The following is an 18,210-nucleotide window of genomic DNA, read 5'->3' as shown; positions in this document are numbered from 1 at the left end:
CTCGCGGTGAAAAGTGGTAATTTGATTTTGAAATTAGATTAAATTCGTAAGTTTTTTTATTTCAAATCATGTTCAAGGGATGTAACCGAAAATGCTGTGTTGGACTGTTCAATTAAAGGAAAGTGTTAAATTAGGGCACCATTGTAATTTGTTGAATTAAACCGAAAGATACATATTTGCTGGCACAAAATTCCTCAAAACGACGCCTTAGATCAGAGAGGGGGGTAAAATATCAGCTTTTGCACCAACTTAAGTGGTTTACACACCTGTAGATTGTTAAAGTGGTAATTTAACTGATCTACTGCATCATTGAAGTAGCTGTTTTGTTGATGGGTTTCACGTGTTTTAATTACACGGGTAGTTGTACTGTGCAAAAGTATAAAGCTCTAAAGGAAAGCCTCACTAATGCGAAAGTGACTCATCTGAACGGATCTATTTTTCTTCTAGGATGGCATTTGAGGGATGTCTGACGTAGAAGGTCGATGTCTCCAGACTGCACCCAGCATTACATCCGATGGAGAACAGGACGTATCAGTAGGCGTTCGCAGCCTCAGTTCCATCCACTTCCATCAGCACCAAGGTCACAAAGCCACAATGAGTGGAGATCGCAACTACTCTGGGTTTTTGCCTGGTTATCAAAGGCCACCTCATCACCGCGTTGGACATGGTGATCATCAAGACAGCACAAGGCCTCCACCAGCACCGCTGAAGAGAGAGCAGTCTACGCATGAATGGAGCTTGACTGAGTCCCAATCACAGTCAGCAGGTGATGGAAGTGCAATGAAAGAGGATAGGGATATTCCTGTGTTTTCGTTAAGTTCAGGCTCACGTTTACCCAGAAGTGATAGCCACTTCAGTAATGGTACCGAGCAGAGAGAAGAACCTGAGCAGAATTTTGCTGAAGGTGATCAGACACCTCTTGAAGGTTCACGGAAAGCTCGGTCGAAGGATCGTAAGAAAAAGAAAAGCCGTCGCAGTAAAGAGTCAGGAGAAATGGCGATGCAGGATATGAACCCACAAGCAGCTTTGTCTGGACCTGAGGAATATTCAAACCTAAGAAAGGATCGCAGAAAAAAGCACCCAGAAGCATCGTCCATGCAAAGTACTGGGACTTACACAATAGATACAGGAGCAGAGAACCCAGCTTATGAAAGAACAGAAGCAGTGGACAACACTGTGCGGATGCGAAAGCAGGTACAGCTACCAATCGGTAGGGATTCTTTGGGTGTCATTGACTCTGCGACTGAGGATGAAACAGAAAGCAACAACCACGTGGACATTTCGCAGGCACAGCGAGAATCTTCAGATACGATGATGACGCAGAGGAGCGTGACCATGAATGCTGCCACCATTGGACATTCTGCAATGACTTCAGAGGGCAGAAGGGTTATCAATCAAGTGTGTATAAATATTCAAGATTAAATAGAGTGGTATTTTAAATACTGTTGCTTTTTACATTTAGTCAAGTTTTGACTAAATGTTTTAACGTAGAGGGGGAATCGAGACGAGGGTCGTGGTGTATGTGTGTGTGTCTGTCTGTCTGTCTGTCTGTGCGTGTGTGTGTGTAGAGCGATTCAGATTAAACTACTGGACCGATCTTTATGAAATTTGACTTGAGAGTTCCTGGGAATAATATCCCCGGTCGTTTTTTCTTTTTTTCGATAAATACCTTTGATGACGTCATATCCGGCTTTTTGTAAAAGTTGAGGCGGCACTGTCACACCCTCATTTTTTAATCAAATTGATTGAAATTTTGGCCAAGCAATCTTCGACAAAGGCCGGACTTCGGTATTGCATTTCAGCTTGGTGGCTTAAAAATTAATTAATGACTTTGGTCATTAAAAATCTGAAAATTGTAAAAAAAATAAAAAAAATTTAAAACGATCCAAATTTACGTTTACCTTATTCTTCATCATTTTCTGATTCCAAAAACATATAAATATGTTATATTTGGATTAAAAACAAGCTCTGAAAATTAAAAATATAAACATTATTATTAAAATAAAATATCCGAAATTGATTTAAAAACAATTTCATCTTATTCCTTGTCGGTTCCTGATTCCAAAAACATATAGATGTGATATGTTAGGATTAAAAACACGCTCAGAAAGTTAAAAAGAATAGAGATAAAAAAAAGCGTACTATCCTTCTCAGCGCAACTACTACCCCGCTCTTCTTGTCAATTTCACTGCCTTTGCATCGAGCGGTGGACTGACGATGCTACGAGTATACGCTCTTGCTGTAAAAATGCAGTGAGTTCAGTTTCATTCTGTTAGTTCGACAGCTTGACTAAATGTTGTAATTTCGCCTTACGCGACTTGTTTTTTTTTAGGTTGTTGTGTCCACTATCTCTGTGTGCTCATGTTTGTGTGTGTGTGGTTTCATTGTTTCCAATTTATAAACAATGGTTTTTGTCCTATTACTGACAAATGAAACATGAATTTATCCATAACGAGAGTGACTGCATCATATTTCTATAGCAATGGCCTGATGTAATTTTGAATGTAAAAAATATAATTAAAATAAGACTATCATTGTTATTTACAGAACTACACAGCTTGGTATATTTCCAGCAACATTGTACAGAGAGAATGCAATGTGTACGCCAGGGATGGCAGATCAGCTGAGTAAGTATCTCTTTGTCATTTTCACAACCCTGAGCTAATTCTTTACCTTTTAAAAAGCATGCGAGAAAGCTTCTGAATTGTTTTCTTTTATCCTGCAGGTATGAGATGAGAAAAAAAAGAAGAATTTTGAAGCATTGAGAATTTTAGAATGATTATATATATATATTTTTTATAGACCTGATATTCAGTTTGACTCTTTGAGTTTCTTCTATTAAGTACATGTGGTGATCATTAGGTATGATATCAAGGGCATTGTTTATGTTTTTATAAAAAAAAAAGAGCCCTGTTGGTTGGGGCTGGGATATTTTTCAGTTGAGAAAAGGCACGCAGCAGCATACTTCCTACGCTGAACCCAATGATTTTATGGCATGTTGGTCAGATGAAACGTACTTTGTGCTGATTATGGCAGGAATGTTGTTTGGCACCAGTAAAGCTATGTGTTGCAATTTAAATCTCTTCAACCAGCTTTCCCATTTGGTCACTCACAAGTCACAGTGGTTGTGCACTATGCTGGTTGACAGAGAAGCCTCAGATTGTTAAACTGACAGCAGCAAAATGCCTAAAATTCGTTCAAAATTCAGAAAACATCACTTCTTTTTTGTGTGTGTAGAGCTTCCAAACGTTTTCACCAAGGGGGAAGGGGGTTGATGACATTAGGACTCCTTTTTTATGAGCCAATTTTCTCAGATCTTTTGAGGTCATAAAAGGGGAGTTCGACTGTAGCAGTCTGTTCATTAAGGGCTTTTGTCTTGCATTTGTTTTATTTAGTATTGTTTGATGCTGTTCTCAGGAATGCCTGTCAGTGTGGACGGAGTGTGGAGTGGCACAAAGACAAAGGGCTGAAGGCCAACAAGGGAACCGACCATGTCAAGTGGCACCCCAAGACCCACACTGAACTCATGCCTTGTGATTCCTTTGGAGAGATCCTCTTCCGTGGCTTTGGGTCCCAGTCTCACAACTCACCGGTATGCCTGTTTTGGTGTAGATTTGTTCTGTCTTGTCTGTTGCTTTTCTCTGTGTGTGTGTCTCTCTCTCTCTCTCTCTCTCTCTCTCTCTCTCTCTCTCTCTCTCTCTCTCTCTCTCTCTCTCTCTCTCTCTCTCTCTCTCTCTCTCTCTCTCTCTCTCTCTCTCTCTCTTTTCCTCTCTCTCACTCTCCCTCTCTTTCTCTGTCTCTTTCAGAGGTTCATGTTGTTTGGCAAAACGTCAAAACATTATTTCAAATCACTACAAACATTGCTGTCATTTTAGCAGGATTGCTAACTTTTCTCTCAGTGGGATTAACTGCTTCGAAAGATTAATTGCTGAAACCTTTGTCCATTTTGGTCAATTTGCAAAAGAAACTAAATCCTTGCCGTGTGCTTCATGTCTAAATTGTGTGTGTATGTGTGTTAACGTTTGAGTGTGAATCATGAATGTGAGTGTGTGTGTATGTGTTAGGTGGTGACAAGTGCATGTTGTACTGAGCCTTGTAGAAATAAAGAGGAAAAGAACAAGGAAAGTTCTTACTCATTCTTATGCTACCTCCGTGTTCCAGTACATGAGGGTGGACGACAAATGCGACATGGACAAGGTCTGGTCAGTGCTGACCGAGTGCTGGCAGTTGCCCAAACCCAGGATGCTAATTTCTGTCACTGGCGGCGCCAAGCGATTTTACCTGCGACCTCGGCTCAAGAACATTCTCAAGCAAGGTCTCGTGAATGCTGCTGTCAGCACAGGTAATTTGGAAATGGCTTTTAATTAAGCTATGAGAAATATAATTGAACCGTGTGGGAATCAAGGAAGTGAGAAATGAGCCAGCACTTGTGTAATCTTGGTATAGGTCTTGTACCTTTTGATTACTGTTGTCTTCATTGTGTACAATGGTAACTGCATTGTGAGGCCCCACTGATCAGAGCTTATCCCAAAATAAAGGACATGTTTGCCCCTTTGTCTAGTAATGTTCCGAAAGTATTCCTTTCACAAAAGGACACCTGAGGGGGCACTTCTGGCTGTTTCCAAGGGTGCGTGTCGACCTCACTACAGGCGCCACTGTTGTTTTTGTTAATATTTTTCTCTCTTTTTTATGTTGTGAAAGATGTGTTAATTTTTTAAGGTGATTTTCCCCTGTGAAAGAATTGAAGACACGCTAATAAGAAAAAGTCTTTAAACTTGGATGTACCTTGAGTGCAAGTAATCATTTGACAAGCAAAAGCTGGATGTTCTTTAAGTACCTTCTAGACAATGCTCCTCACATATTATTCGTGGAGGTAGACTCGTTACCGAGTTTTATTTTGCAGTGACAAAAAATAATGTGCTCCATTAGTTCTCTTTATGGTACCAATAGGACGGTGTGCACATGCATAACCTTTGCTTTACTCAGATGAAGCATGATTGAAGTGCACCATTGCATTGACTTTTAAGACTAAAAACACAGAATATTGCAGACATATCACAGCACGTGCCTGCTTCTGAGTTTTTCATCTAACGGGTGCCTGCATCTTAGTTATGACATAATTTTCCTCTCGCATATTAGTTATGACATAGTTTTTCTCTCGCATGTGCATGAATCATAAAGAGATGGACAGCTCAGAATATCACAGATATCCAAGCGATTATGCTGTGCCTGCATCTTAGTTATGACTGTGTTTTCTTCTCACAGGTGCGTGGATCATCACCGGAGGGACAGCTACAGGTGTGATGGAGTTTGTGGGGGAGGCAGCACAGGAATACATCCAGACATCGGGTAACCCTGAAGGCAACAAATGCGTGGCTCTGGGCATTGCACCCTGGGGTGCTGTGGCCAACAACATTGCTCTGGATGGAGAAGGGGTTGGTTGATTTCCCTTTTGTTGTATTTTTTTTCTTTATCTAGGATTTATTGTTTCATAGACTTTCAGAAGTTTCAGATAAGAAACTTGTGATTAATACCTTCTTTTTCATGCATTGTATGGGTAACTATACAACTTAGTTAAAGGGGGTTCCATGTACATACGTTTTGATTTGGTCTTTTTTTTTTAAAATTATATGATGTATCACTCAACCTATGACTTTTCTGCACATAACATGTATGTATATCTACAAAAGAACAATAACAGTAATCAGTAATTATAACAGCAAGAATTACAATTTATATACTGTACCCTCCTAGGACTGGGTGGCCGAGTGGTAACGCACTTGCGCTCGGAAGCGAGAGGTTGCGAGTTCGACCCTGGGTCAGGGCGTTAGCAATTTTCTCCCCCCTTTCCTAACCTAGGTGGTGGGTTCAAGTGCTAGTCTTTCGGATGAGACGAAAAACCGAGGTCCCTTCGTGTACACTACATTGGGGTGTGCACGTTAAAGATCCCACGATTGACAAAAGGGTCTTTCCTGGCAAAATTGTATAGGCATAGATAAAAAAAATGTCCACCAAAATACCCGTGTAACTTGGAATAATAGGCCGTGAAAAGTAGGATATGCGCCGAAATGGCTGCGATCTGCTGGTCGATGTGAATGCGTGATGTATTGTGTAAAAAATTCCATCTCACACAGCATAAATAGATCCCTGCGCCTTGAGTCCGAGTCTGGAGATACGCGCGCGATATAAGACTTCATATATATATGTATAGGTTACAACACGAGTGGTTTTTTATATGGCTTGTATTTCAGTCAAGACCCAGCGGATGAATATCATCGGGAGACACGAGCCTCTGGCGAGTGGCTCTCGATTGATATTCCCGCTGGGTCTTGACTGAAATACAAGCCATATAAAAAACCACGAGTGTTGTAATCTGTATATCCCATTCTACCATCAAACACAAAGTGTAGACTACTAGCGGCACTGTTGCGATCTGTGCAGGGTAAAACTGTTGCCAGCGAGACTTAGCCCTTTTGCAACCTTAAACTAAGTGACCGTCGCTGAAAAAATAAAACGAATGAGTGCATCGATAAGTACGCGGTAACACTACTTTCAGACCATTTAAAAGCTTTAAGTAAAGGTTCATAAGTTGCAAGAAAGTAATGAAGTCGAATAGAAATTAATTTAGTTGAAGCGCACAATTCTTTTGTTTTGCGTTTCAGGTCGGCAGAACGGGCGAAACGGGTTTGGGACCCATTTGGCTTACTCGATTCAGAATTGATTCCACGTTGTTTTTCTCGAACGTGTGTAATTAGGCTTATTGACAGAGAAGCAAATCTTAGGGAACAAATATGTAGGTTTAGATTTAACCATTTGCTCCCTATTTGAAATGTATCTACGTGATAAACTGTTTTGCGAGTGTGTTTGCATGGATGAACTTAAACTGGTATGGGTGAGAGGAAAACGCGACCGACACGTCTGTCACCGCCGATTGATTGCATTTTGAAGGAATATGACTGGATTACGGAAAAATATGTGGACTTACTGCAGAGCCAGGCAAAAGAGTAGACTTGCTCGCAAAACACGTGAAACAGCCGATGTTTGATAGCTGAAGGCGCACACCAAAACACACTACCGACAGATTCTCAAAAGTCGTCTGCTAACGATGCAAGGGGAGGGTACTCGTGTTTTTGTTTTGGTTCGCTAGCATCTGGTTATCTTGTAAGTTGAATGTTCGTTTTTTTCGACCTGCATTGCTTTCATAATGAAAGAAACTTTTGCTTATTGCATCTCATACATCAGATCAGTTCTGAGATTCATTTTTGCGTGCAACTGATATGGTTTTCTGAGCCGTGCAATACGATTTTAGAACTTCATGCAAATGTGTCACATTGTTCGGCGCGAGGTCAAAGGTCGGGAGGAAAGTAGTCCTTTGCCCAAATCGGAATCTGCACTATCATATATTTTTTGGAGTCCATGATGTATTTATTGAGCTATGAAAATACAACATATATACCCATACTGAAGTAACAGAGACGAAGAAGGGAGGTCATGGGATATATATTTATATATTATCCCAAAGTAGCCTTAATGATAGTGAAGCATCACCCTGATCATCATCTTATTATTGTACTTTTAGGAGGAGGGCCTTTTCCCAGCAGACTACTGCTTTGAGGACATCAAAAATGAGAAGAAGAAGAAAAGTGCTCCCTTGGACCACAATCACACACACTTTCTGCTGGTGGACAATGGAACGGAGGGCAAGTTTGGAACTGAGATTGAGTTCCGTACCAGCCTGGAGAGTTACATCTCCAAGATTGTCGAGACAGGAGTCACAGAGACTCAAAGTAAGCATTTGTTTGTTTATCTTGACATAGTTATAGAGTAGCAGGGCGACACATCGAGAGAGGGAGAGCAAGAGAGAGAGAGAGAATTTCATCAATAGTTATGAGTCATAAGGTTTCTGAGAACATGTGCACAAATTAAATGTGGCAATTCAATATAAAGTACGAAATACAAGCACCTGCAGTTTCATTTATTTTATTTTATTACAGGTCATTTGTTTTGGTCAGAAAGATTTGTGGTCATCGCAAGTAACACCCCTGTTCAATGATTACGCAGAAGGAGGAGAGACAGAAAAACGTGTGTACATGAGAGAAATATTGTCTTTGCCGCTGATCGAGATCTGTCCGGCCAGCTTCATCTTCCAATCCCCATGTAGGACTAAGCAAACAAGCTTGTTGTGCAGGGATCCCATTTACATGTTTAACATTTGTGTCACAAGTTTGAATGTTCAAGCAAAAAAGTCTGTATCAAGCAGAAATTCCATTTACATGTTAAAACATTTGTGTCACAGGTTTGAATGTTCAAGCAAACAAGTCAGTATAGAGCAGAGCTAGATCTCATTTACATGTTTAACATTTGTGTTATAGATTTGAATGTTCAAGCAAATAAGTCTGTATAGAGCATAGCCAGATCCCATTTACATGTTTAACTTTCGCCCGACCTGGTTATCGACTATACACGGAAGTCATCATGGGGCCGTGCAAACCCATGCTTCTCAAAGAAGGACAAATATGCATACCCTTCCGTAGACCCATGCTTTCCAAAGAAGCAAAAACGTGCCTCTCCTTCCGTAGGAAAAACGTGAATACCCTTCTGTAGACGTCGTGGGGCCATGTGGACCCACATTGTTATGTATTAATTTCGCTCCACGCGACTTGCTTATTAACTCCAAAATTAAACAGATCGTAGAAAATTATCTTTAGAGCCAATACCTTAAGGTTTGTGACTTCTCTCCCTAGTTCTTATGTAAGTTCCTTCAGTTTGAGAAACATGGGTCCGCACGGCCCCACGATGTCTTCCGTGTGTAGTCTAAATTTGACCTTTGTTTTTTTAATTACTTCTCGCTGTAATTTCATGATCTTTTAGGACATAAGAGCGTATTAGGTGTCTGAGGCATTCTTAAAAGCTCGTTAAAAAAAATTCCAACTGGTTTAAGAGATATTTGCAATTGAACACCCTTCTGGGTCCACACGGACCCACGACGAACGGCGAAAGTTAACATTTATGTCACAGGTTTGAATGTTCAAGCAAACAAGTCTGTATAGAGAAGAGATCCCATTTACATGTTTAACACTTGTGTGACAGGTGTGAATGTTCCCACCGTGCTGATCGTGGTAGAAGGGGGCATCAACACAATGAAGACAGTGCAGGAATCCATCTCTCACAACATTCCTGTGGTGGTCATTGATGGTTCTGGCCGTGCCGCTGACTTCATCGCCTTTGCTTATCGCTTAACTAAGGATGTTATTGAGTAAGTGCGTGTCTGTGAACGTTAAGGCTAGAGTCTTATAGACCCTTTGAAAAAGTGAGAACAAAATTTTAAACCTGCTGTTTTTCTCAATACGCTGTATGTATTATGGTAACATTAATGGGATGTGATCGAGGTGGGAAGATCAGTCAAAACAATATATCACATAATGCTATCTGACTGTTATTTCAACAAACAGCACAACTTGCCAGACATGTTTGGGGTGTTGAGTAAACTTTACGCTGTTGGCAGCCAATTCTTCTGTGGACTTGCGCTTACCAGCAGTAGATTCCGGAATTTTCAGAAGACATTTGGTTGAAGCCTGATTTGATGGTGAGCAGTAACAGCAAGTTCCTTTTCTGAGCTGGGATGTGAATGTTAATTACTTGCTGCCTGTTATGCCGGTTGGCATGTATAGGGTAGCAGGATTTCAATGTACACCACTGTTTTTCTCTCGAGATTTTGTGCTTGCTTATTCAAAAGTGTCATGAATGCAATGTGAAATTTTGTGTGAAGAAAATGGCAAAATTCAAACCGTACTGTGCTATATTCTCTGCCTTACCTGTTGACAGTGAAGACTGTAGCATCCATGTGTTGGACTTTGACGACATCATGGTGAAGAAAGCACGATACCTGTTTGAATGGAGGAAGTCAATGGGAGAGGACGACATTCAAAGGGAGATCTATGATGCTCTGCGCTACCTGAAGGCGTGTCTCAAGAACCGCAAGCTGGTAATTTGTGTTTCTGTGTTGGGTGTAGAGGATAGGGGGTGGGAGGATGATGGTTGTGTGTGTGTGTGTGTGTGTGTGTGTGTGTGTGTGTGTGTGTGTGTGGTGTGTGTGTGTGTGTGTGTGTGTGTGTGTGTGTGTGTGTTAACAACAGGTTTTGTGTGCGTTCCATCTGTGGCTGGTTGACGTTTCAGTTGCGAAATTACCAACTATTGTTTCTGTCCCTGTGGCATGACATTTTTAATCTAACAGCTTCATTCTTTGTAGGACTTATGTTTCAGCATGTATTTTGTAGTTTTTATTTGATTTAATTAATTTTGTGAAGTGTTTGTTTTAGCCTGTGCTTGTCTCAGTGTCAATGAGTGTTATGCTTTTTTAACCTTAGTAATAAAACAAATTTTTAGGAGAACTCTGCATGATAAGATATTCTATAAATTCTGTTGCTGTTGTCATTATATTTGTGAAGATTTGAGAGTTTTGGGGTGTGATTGATACATGTTTTTTGTTGTTTTTTCTTTTTCAGATAAACATTTTCAACCTGGATAAAGCTGATTCTGTGAAAGATATTGACAGGGCCATCCTGTATGCTCTGCTGAAAGGTATGATCCTTTGGCATATTTTGTGTTTTGATTTTAGTTTTTTCTGTTTTGCATATTTGCTTGGTAAAAGCTCTCAGCAATCTACCTGTCTGATATATTTGTTATAACTTTTTCTCAATTGAATGGAGATGTGTATTTCGGAAGAATTTAATTTCTTGGCCTCTGCTGAATGAAGATATAATTATATTTAGGAGTTTATTTATGTATTTAAATTTTTGTTGTTGAAATGTATCTCTTTATTTATCTGTTTACTAATTTTTAGTGTCTGCTTCCAAGTAAGAGTCAAGTTTATTTTGATGTTCCCTAATCAGGTCTTTGCTTCAGCTGCCAAGAAGTAAGACGGGGTCATCTTGAAGCTAGCACAAAATACTAACCTGACTCAAGTGTAGTTTGTAAATTTTGTCCTTGAAGAATGGCATCAGAAAGAGGTAAATGCCAGAAATAATTGTATCTGGGTTTAATTGGCTTTGGACGAGTTGTGCTGCTTTCAAATACATGTAGTGACACTCTCATACACATGTTAGTCATGACAGCAGTGAAGAGCAAATTTTCAAAAGGAAAGGGCAGTATGCCTAGTGGACTGTATGCACATCAGACTTCATTATTCACTGTGACACGGTGATCTCCACTGCATGATCAGCAGCGTTACCGTTTGCCTCAACATTTTCAAGGGGCTCAACTCTTCCACAGGCAATGAAAACCTCAAACAATTTCTAAACATTGTCTTTTTATTGTATTTGTTGATTTGGGAGGTTAGGGTGTTTATTTTTAGTTTATTTTTTTCACCTGTTAATTTTGTGTTCAGATCAAACATAATGATGTCGGGAGCTTGTTTATTTTCTTCTCCTATTTGGCAATGTTCTGGTCATGCAGGTAAAACAGATTCTGGTAAGTTGTCAGGTGGCAGCTGCTGTGAAATTTTCTCTTGGTGATTATTGAAACGATACAACAGTGTCTACAGAACAGAATAAAAAAAACATAACTGTATTTTCGGGACAATAAGGCCCTTTGTTTCAAAAGGCGCAACCCCCACTATCAAGTTTAAAAATGAGAAAAATCCCTGCAATAGCTAGGCGCTTACGGTGTAGGTGGATTGATCGCAAGTCAAAGGGATGTACAGATCAGTGGAAATACCTTTTCTCCATGATGTGCGGTGAAATCAAAGAGTCTGCTCAGAGCTGTTTGGCCTTATGACCTCAGGTCAATGACCATATTTTCAGCTGAGACCAGCTGGCTGCCTTCTAGTGTACCAGACACTGACCTTCTGACCCTGGGTCAATGACCGAGTTTTAACTATGACACTGACGCCTTTGATTGTCTCAGAGGAAACTTTGTCCAGGTCATAGAAGCAGAAATATGCATATCACAAAAGATATACTGTTCCCTTTCTTTGTATAGCGATGTGGGTACATCTGTACTCTTCTCTAGCCATACACAAGGTGATACCAGTCAATACGGCACAGGGGTACAAATTGAAAAAAAAGTTGCGCCTCATAGTCCTGCTAATCAGTAAATTTTGTTAACTCTCCTCACGCATTGCAATCACCAACCTTTGACACGCTAAAATCTGTAACTGTTGCATGAATAAAATAAGACAGGCTGCTCCAACGTTACCTGCATGCATGTTCACACTTGCACTAAAAGTTGATAAAAAATATATTGTTTCACCGTCACTTTCTTTCTAGCGCATTCCGCAAGAGTGGGACAAGTAACAAAAATAATTAAGTGAGTGGTATAAAAGGAGTTGCTCAAATGTTGTCAGATTTTTGGTGCATGCAGTGTATCTATATTAAAATATTATCTTTCATCTGGGTTTGCATGCGCTGGTGAGGTGTTGCATTTCACTGGGATATTTGTGATTTTATGATGGTGGATTTAATCGTTCGCAATGAATCTTGTACATTTGTCAGCTGTCTGGTGGTCTAAAAAACCCTGATTTCTGCTCCTTTGTTTTATTAGTGCTGTTAATGATGCTTCATACTATTATTCTGGATACTTAAACTTAATTGGTGTAAAGTCAGTATTTTAGAGGCCTCTGCACCAGAGTGTTTTCAAAATATGCCAATCTCATGTGGTGTCAAGGTGTATGTCCCAAGATGGACAGCTTTTGAAAATGTACACTTTAAGAATGCATTTGAAAGACAAAGAAAAGAAATATTTTATGATAACAGCTTTTGTGTGTGTGTCTCGTACAGTTTTTGTTTTATTTCCAAGTGGGTTTGAGTGAGGAGGTGCAGCTTGGCTTCCTGTGTGCTTTCGCTCTGAAGCAGCAAGTATTTCTAGCCTGTGCTGTGATAGTGAACTTGATTTATTTCAGCAAACAAGTCTGATGTGAACTCCCAGCTGGCTCTGGCCCTGGCATGGAACCGGTGTGACATTGCAAGGCATGAGATCTTCACACCTGAAAACAGACACAAGTGGCAGGTGCGTCAGACATTTTACTGCCATAATTGTACAATAAAACAATAATGGACAACATTTATTTCTAAATTAGGGAGCAGAGATCAATCTGCAGTGACCCTCCTGGAACTGCATGGTTCAGAACAGTGTTGACTTTGTACCTGGAATTATGAGCATGCAATGCTAATGGTACACAAGAACTACTGTTTGTCACTTCAGTTTGACAAACTAATCTTATAAAGCCTTATGATTCTTAAAATCATGAGAGTTATGTACTGCTACTTAAAAAATATGATTTTTGTCTGATTTCAGCAAGCAGAACTGTACAATGCCATGTTCACAGCACTGGTTCAGAATCGTGCAGACTTTGTACAGCTGTTCTTGGATAATGGAGTGGATCTGAAGCGTTTCTTGACCACAAAAACTCTTTGGAACCTGTACTGCAATGTGAGTGCTTGTTTTGATCTTGTTAGTGTTTATAGGAGGTGGGTGGGAGGGGGGGGGGGGTTGTGGTTTGGATTAGGGGATGTTCACAAGTTTTTCTGTCTGTGAGTGCGTGTGTGCATGCGCTCAAGAGAGAGAGAGTGTGTCCGATGTTCTTGTGTTACAAATGTACACACATAGATTTAATTTAAGCTATGAATGTGTCTTTTTCACTGCCTGTATCAGATTATCGTGACAGCTGGAATGTACATGTATACAGAAAAATTAAGTCAGTTCATGAATGATGTAAAATCCTTGTACAGGCAATCTCTTCATTCACTATATGCGAGGTATTTGCCCAAACTTCATAAAAGTCTGCATTAGTGTTTTAGCTCAGTGCATCCCTCACGTATGTTTTGCTCTTGTTGCTTGCAGTGTGTCGCAGACCAGACAGATATTTCAGCCAGTCTTCTGAGGTATCTCATCTCCTACCTGAGGGTCAGTCACTTATCTTATTTTTACAAACTTGTATATACGGGTTGTGTATTGGTTTCACTCTGTCTGTCTATCTTCTGTCTGTCTGTCTGTATGTCGGTCGGTCGGTCTGTTTGTCTGTCTGTCTCTGAAAAAAAAATTTGTTTTATACTAAAAATCTTTGCACAGATGAAATGAAATGTAAGATTTGTTGCTTCACCAGACTTTCGATTATTTTTGGGGAGATCTTATTTGTTGAAAAAGCTCAGAAAAGTTAGTTTTTGTCACCAAAAGTGAACTTATTTGATTTATTTAATATTTTGACTTTTTGTGCAAAATATGGGGTAAAATGTTACTTTTATAGGACACATTCATCAAACAATGATTCTGGTGTTCAAAGGACCTAAAAGTGAGGAGAACCCAAAACACATTTTTCAACATTTTGGACCCACATTTTGTGCCGTGATGGTCAGGGGTTAATCAGGAAAAGCGAACAGAGACAAAGAGAAGACAAAAAAGCATATTGGAGCAGAATAAATCTGCTTCTAATGGGCCTTTTCACAAAATTAATGTTAGCAACTACAAATTGAATCTTCAGTGGCATCTGCTCACTGGAATTAATGTAGTGATGTTTCTCATGCAGGGGAAAACCATTTGACCTCCAAGTAATTCTTACAGATGTTGTAATGCTCAGATCACTTGATATACAGTAATTGAAAGTCTAGTTAATGTGAACTTTGAACGCTTTTCCCGAGAGAGCAGAATGTACATGTCATAACAATTCTCTCAGGTCCACTTAGTAACAGAATAACCCTTGTTTACATGAACTGGTCAATAGGGTACAGGGGTAAAAAGGCTTTGAAATCGAAAAGTGATAGTTGTTGTATTTGTTGTTGTTGTTGTCCAATGAAACTTTTTCATTTCGATTTTCATGTATGTACAATATTTGGACTTCTCTGTGTCTGCCTGTCAACAGCAAACCTGGGCTGCCTTTCTCCTCTGCAGAGGAACCCCAGACTTTGAGAACTTTCCAGAGATGCTGACATACATCAACAAAGTCATCGTTCATCTGCTGCGGAACCAAAGTTTTAAGCTCTACGAAGGTTAGTTTTTACATTTAGTCAAGTTTTTACTAAATGTTTTTACGTAGAGGGGGGAATCGAGACGAGGGTTGTGGTGTATGTGTGTGTGTGTGTGTGTGTGTGTCTGTCTGTCTGTCTGTCTGTCTGTCTGTCTGTCTGTGTGTGTGTGTAGAGCGATTCAGACCAAACTACTGGACCGATCTTTATGAAATTTGACATGAGAGTTCCTGGGAATGATATCCCTGGACGTTTTTTTCTTTTTTTCCGATAAATACCTTTGATGACGTCATATCCGGCTTTTTGTAAAAGTTGAGGTGGCACTGTCACACCCTCATTTTTCAATCAAATTGATTGAAATTTTGGCCCAGCAATCTTCGACGAAGGCCGGACTTCGGTATTGCAATTCAGCTTGGTGGCTTAAAAATTAATTAATGACTTTGGTCATTAAAAATCTGAAAATTGTAAAAAAGAACATTTGTTTTTAAAACGATCCAAATTTACGTTTATCTTATTCTTCATCATTTTCTGATTCCAAAAACATATAAATATGTTATATTTGGATTAAAAACAAGCTCTGAAAATTAAAAATATAAAAATTATTATTAAAATAAAATTTCCGAAATCGATTTAAAAACAATTTGATCTTATTCCTTGTGGGTTCCTGATTCCAAAAACATATAGATGTGATATGTTTGGATTAAAAACACGCTCAGAAAGTTAAAAAGAATAGAGATAAAGAAAAGCGTGCTATCCTTCTCAGCGCAACTACTACCCCGCTCTTCTTGTCAATTTCACTGCCTCTGCATCGAGCGGTGGACTGACGATTTACGAGTATACGCTCTTGCTGTAAAAATGCAGTGAGTTCAGTTTCATTCTATTAGTTCGACAGCTTGACTAAATGTTGTAATTTCGCCTTACGCGACTTGTTGATATTTATAAACATGATGAAATTATTTTGTCCAAGACGAAAATAAATTATTGTATTGAAAGTACATGTACCTGTACTGGATTCTCTGTCTCTGTTCAGTTACCATACAATATGATACAATACAACACATCTTTGTTCTCAGTGTTATTCAAGTGGCAAAGAACAATTTAAGATACACAGAAACATGGACACATTTACACAGAGTCATGTTCAAAGAGACACTGAGATGTGTTAAACTTTGGTGAGTACGCTTGCTTTTGGATCTTTATTAATATTTGATATGATTGGATTTATTTGTGTTTTTCTTGATGCTAACAGATCACAACCATGTTGTGGAGAATGAGACACCTTCGATGAAATGGAAAGGAGACAGGAACAAGTGCCAGCCCATGAGCTCTCGCATCGAATCACGGAAATCTCTAAATGGTGAGGAAATGCCACTAGTTTATTGCTTAAAAGCCCTGATGTGTTCGGATAGAAGTTATACTAGCTGGTGTCATTTTTTTATGCATCTTACTTTCATTACTGTCAGGAAAGTGTTAGGGGAAGGTGTGGGGTGGACTTGAATTAGGGGATGGATGGTTTTTCCCTGGAAATGAAATCTCGGCGGGTTTGGGTTGGAAAGGCCTGAAGGGTTTGACAGTATTGACATACATTTAATAAAAAAAAAGTAGTTTTTGTTACAAATGTTTCTTAATCTTACATTAGGGTAAGTGTGGGAGGGAGGAGCATAATCTCTGGAAATAGCTTTGTGTGTCTTTTTTGTGTCTGTGTGTATGCATGTCTGTCTTTCTGTCTGTCTCTATGTGTGTGTGTGTGTCAGTGTGTGTGTGTGTATGCTTGAGCACGTGTGTGTGTGTGTGTAAATGAGTGTGTGTGAATGAGTGTGTGCGGTTGCTTGTGTTTTTAATTTGTTTGCAAAATAAAGATAGCAGGGTCCCTCACAACCCAATCATGTTTTTGGCATTAACAAAATATCAGTGGGAAGAAAATCAGTAACATTAATGTTTTGCTGCACATGTCCTCTCAGTTTTTACAAAATTACGTCCCAAAGGTAAGTATAAGACAAGAGATTGATTTTTCTTGGCACCAGCTTGGAATGATATTTTATATAACCTTAGGCTTGCTTTTGTTTTGAAAAAATACCAAGCTAATTATGAGGCTGAGAAAGTGGAGAAATATTGTTGTTGCATGTGCAAGTAATATTTTGTTTTGTATGTGCTACTGCAATACTGTGCTATATATTTTGTATTTATACATTATGCTCAATGTTACTTGATATATGTTACTTGATTTTAATGAACAGTAAGTATGTGCGCGTGCATAGTGCAGATGTGTGCATGCATAGAAAGGGATATATGTGACCCTCCACCATGGAATGAGTCGCATGTCACCTTTGCATGATTTTCGTATTTTTACATTTTCCTAAAGAGTTTTTTATGCTCTATCCAGTGGTGAAACCTGTTTAGAAAAGAGCGAAAACTGTTAGAGTTATAAGCCTGTGACTAAGGTGACCCTCACACTGTTACCAGACACTCCCCCGGGACTTATATTAAGCCTAGCGCAGAACCGCGCAAGGTGACATGCAACTCATTTCGTGGTGGAGGGTCACATATGCACTTATCCCATGACCTGCATCTTTGTCTCTGTTAGCTGAAGTAGGAGAATATGCTGTGTATTCCATGATTACCAGAGCATAAAAATACCAATTCCATGGCTACCAAGCCTTTTATTTTAGTTTTCCTAGATCGGTTGCAAAAATAATATGCATTCATCTGCAAACGCGATTCATCGCCTTTCTGATACTTATTTATTAGAGATATTATTTTCTCAATATAAGTGATGTAATGCCATTCCAACGATAAATGTACACTCGCTCAAATAAGAGAAAAATATAAAATTATCTGTTGTAAAGATTTCAATAAAACTCAAAAACAGCATTTCTCTGACAAAAATGAAAAACATTTTCAAGGGGGAAAACTCTGGTTGTCAAAGCCCCTGTCATACGTTAACAGTCACTTGATCAGCTCATTTCAAGTATTTCAAAGACAATCTCGTTAGTTCATTTAGTACCGCTAACAAATTCCAGCTTTTTGTTGATGCCCGTTTTTAACCGCTTGCTTTCCTTTATATAATAAACCGGCAATGGGGCGTCATCGCCCTGAACGAAATCATTAAAATCTCCAAACATGTTTAGAATTCTTGGTAGGGAAATCCTTTCATGAAAAGATGTCAATGCCTTTCGGCGATTAGTCAATGCATTGCAGAGATGGACTGCCAACTTACATCCGCCCCACTTGAAGAAATTAATGCTACTTGAGT

At 39.4% G+C, this 18,210-nt stretch overlaps 1 protein-coding gene across 1 annotated transcript in view; it reads left to right on the top strand.

The window, feature by feature from the left end:
- The first annotated feature begins 452 nt into the window (after positions 1-452).
- Positions 453-18,210, top strand: part of LOC138958895 (transient receptor potential cation channel subfamily M member-like 2) — a 41,595-nt gene continuing 23,837 nt past the window's right edge. The window contains exons 1-15 of the mRNA XM_070330215.1: positions 453-1,398; positions 2,548-2,627; positions 3,418-3,592; positions 4,162-4,342; positions 5,266-5,435; positions 7,580-7,787; positions 9,091-9,256; positions 9,826-9,985; positions 10,506-10,581; positions 12,899-13,005; positions 13,294-13,428; positions 13,840-13,902; positions 14,855-14,981; positions 16,207-16,314; positions 16,919-16,942. Coding sequence (XP_070186316.1) covers positions 463-1,398; positions 2,548-2,627; positions 3,418-3,592; positions 4,162-4,342; positions 5,266-5,435; positions 7,580-7,787; positions 9,091-9,256; positions 9,826-9,985; positions 10,506-10,581; positions 12,899-13,005; positions 13,294-13,428; positions 13,840-13,902; positions 14,855-14,981; positions 16,207-16,314; positions 16,919-16,942 — 2,716 coding nt within the window. The 5' untranslated portion in view covers positions 453-462. The remainder of the gene's footprint in view (positions 1,399-2,547; positions 2,628-3,417; positions 3,593-4,161; positions 4,343-5,265; positions 5,436-7,579; positions 7,788-9,090; positions 9,257-9,825; positions 9,986-10,505; positions 10,582-12,898; positions 13,006-13,293; positions 13,429-13,839; positions 13,903-14,854; positions 14,982-16,206; positions 16,315-16,918; positions 16,943-18,210) is intronic.

Source organism: Littorina saxatilis, linkage group LG2 (genome assembly GCF_037325665.1).
Source record: "Littorina saxatilis isolate snail1 linkage group LG2, US_GU_Lsax_2.0, whole genome shotgun sequence".
Lineage (NCBI taxonomy): Eukaryota > Metazoa > Mollusca > Gastropoda > Littorinimorpha > Littorinidae > Littorina > Littorina saxatilis.
This window is presented reverse-complemented; position numbering and strand designations above follow the sequence as displayed.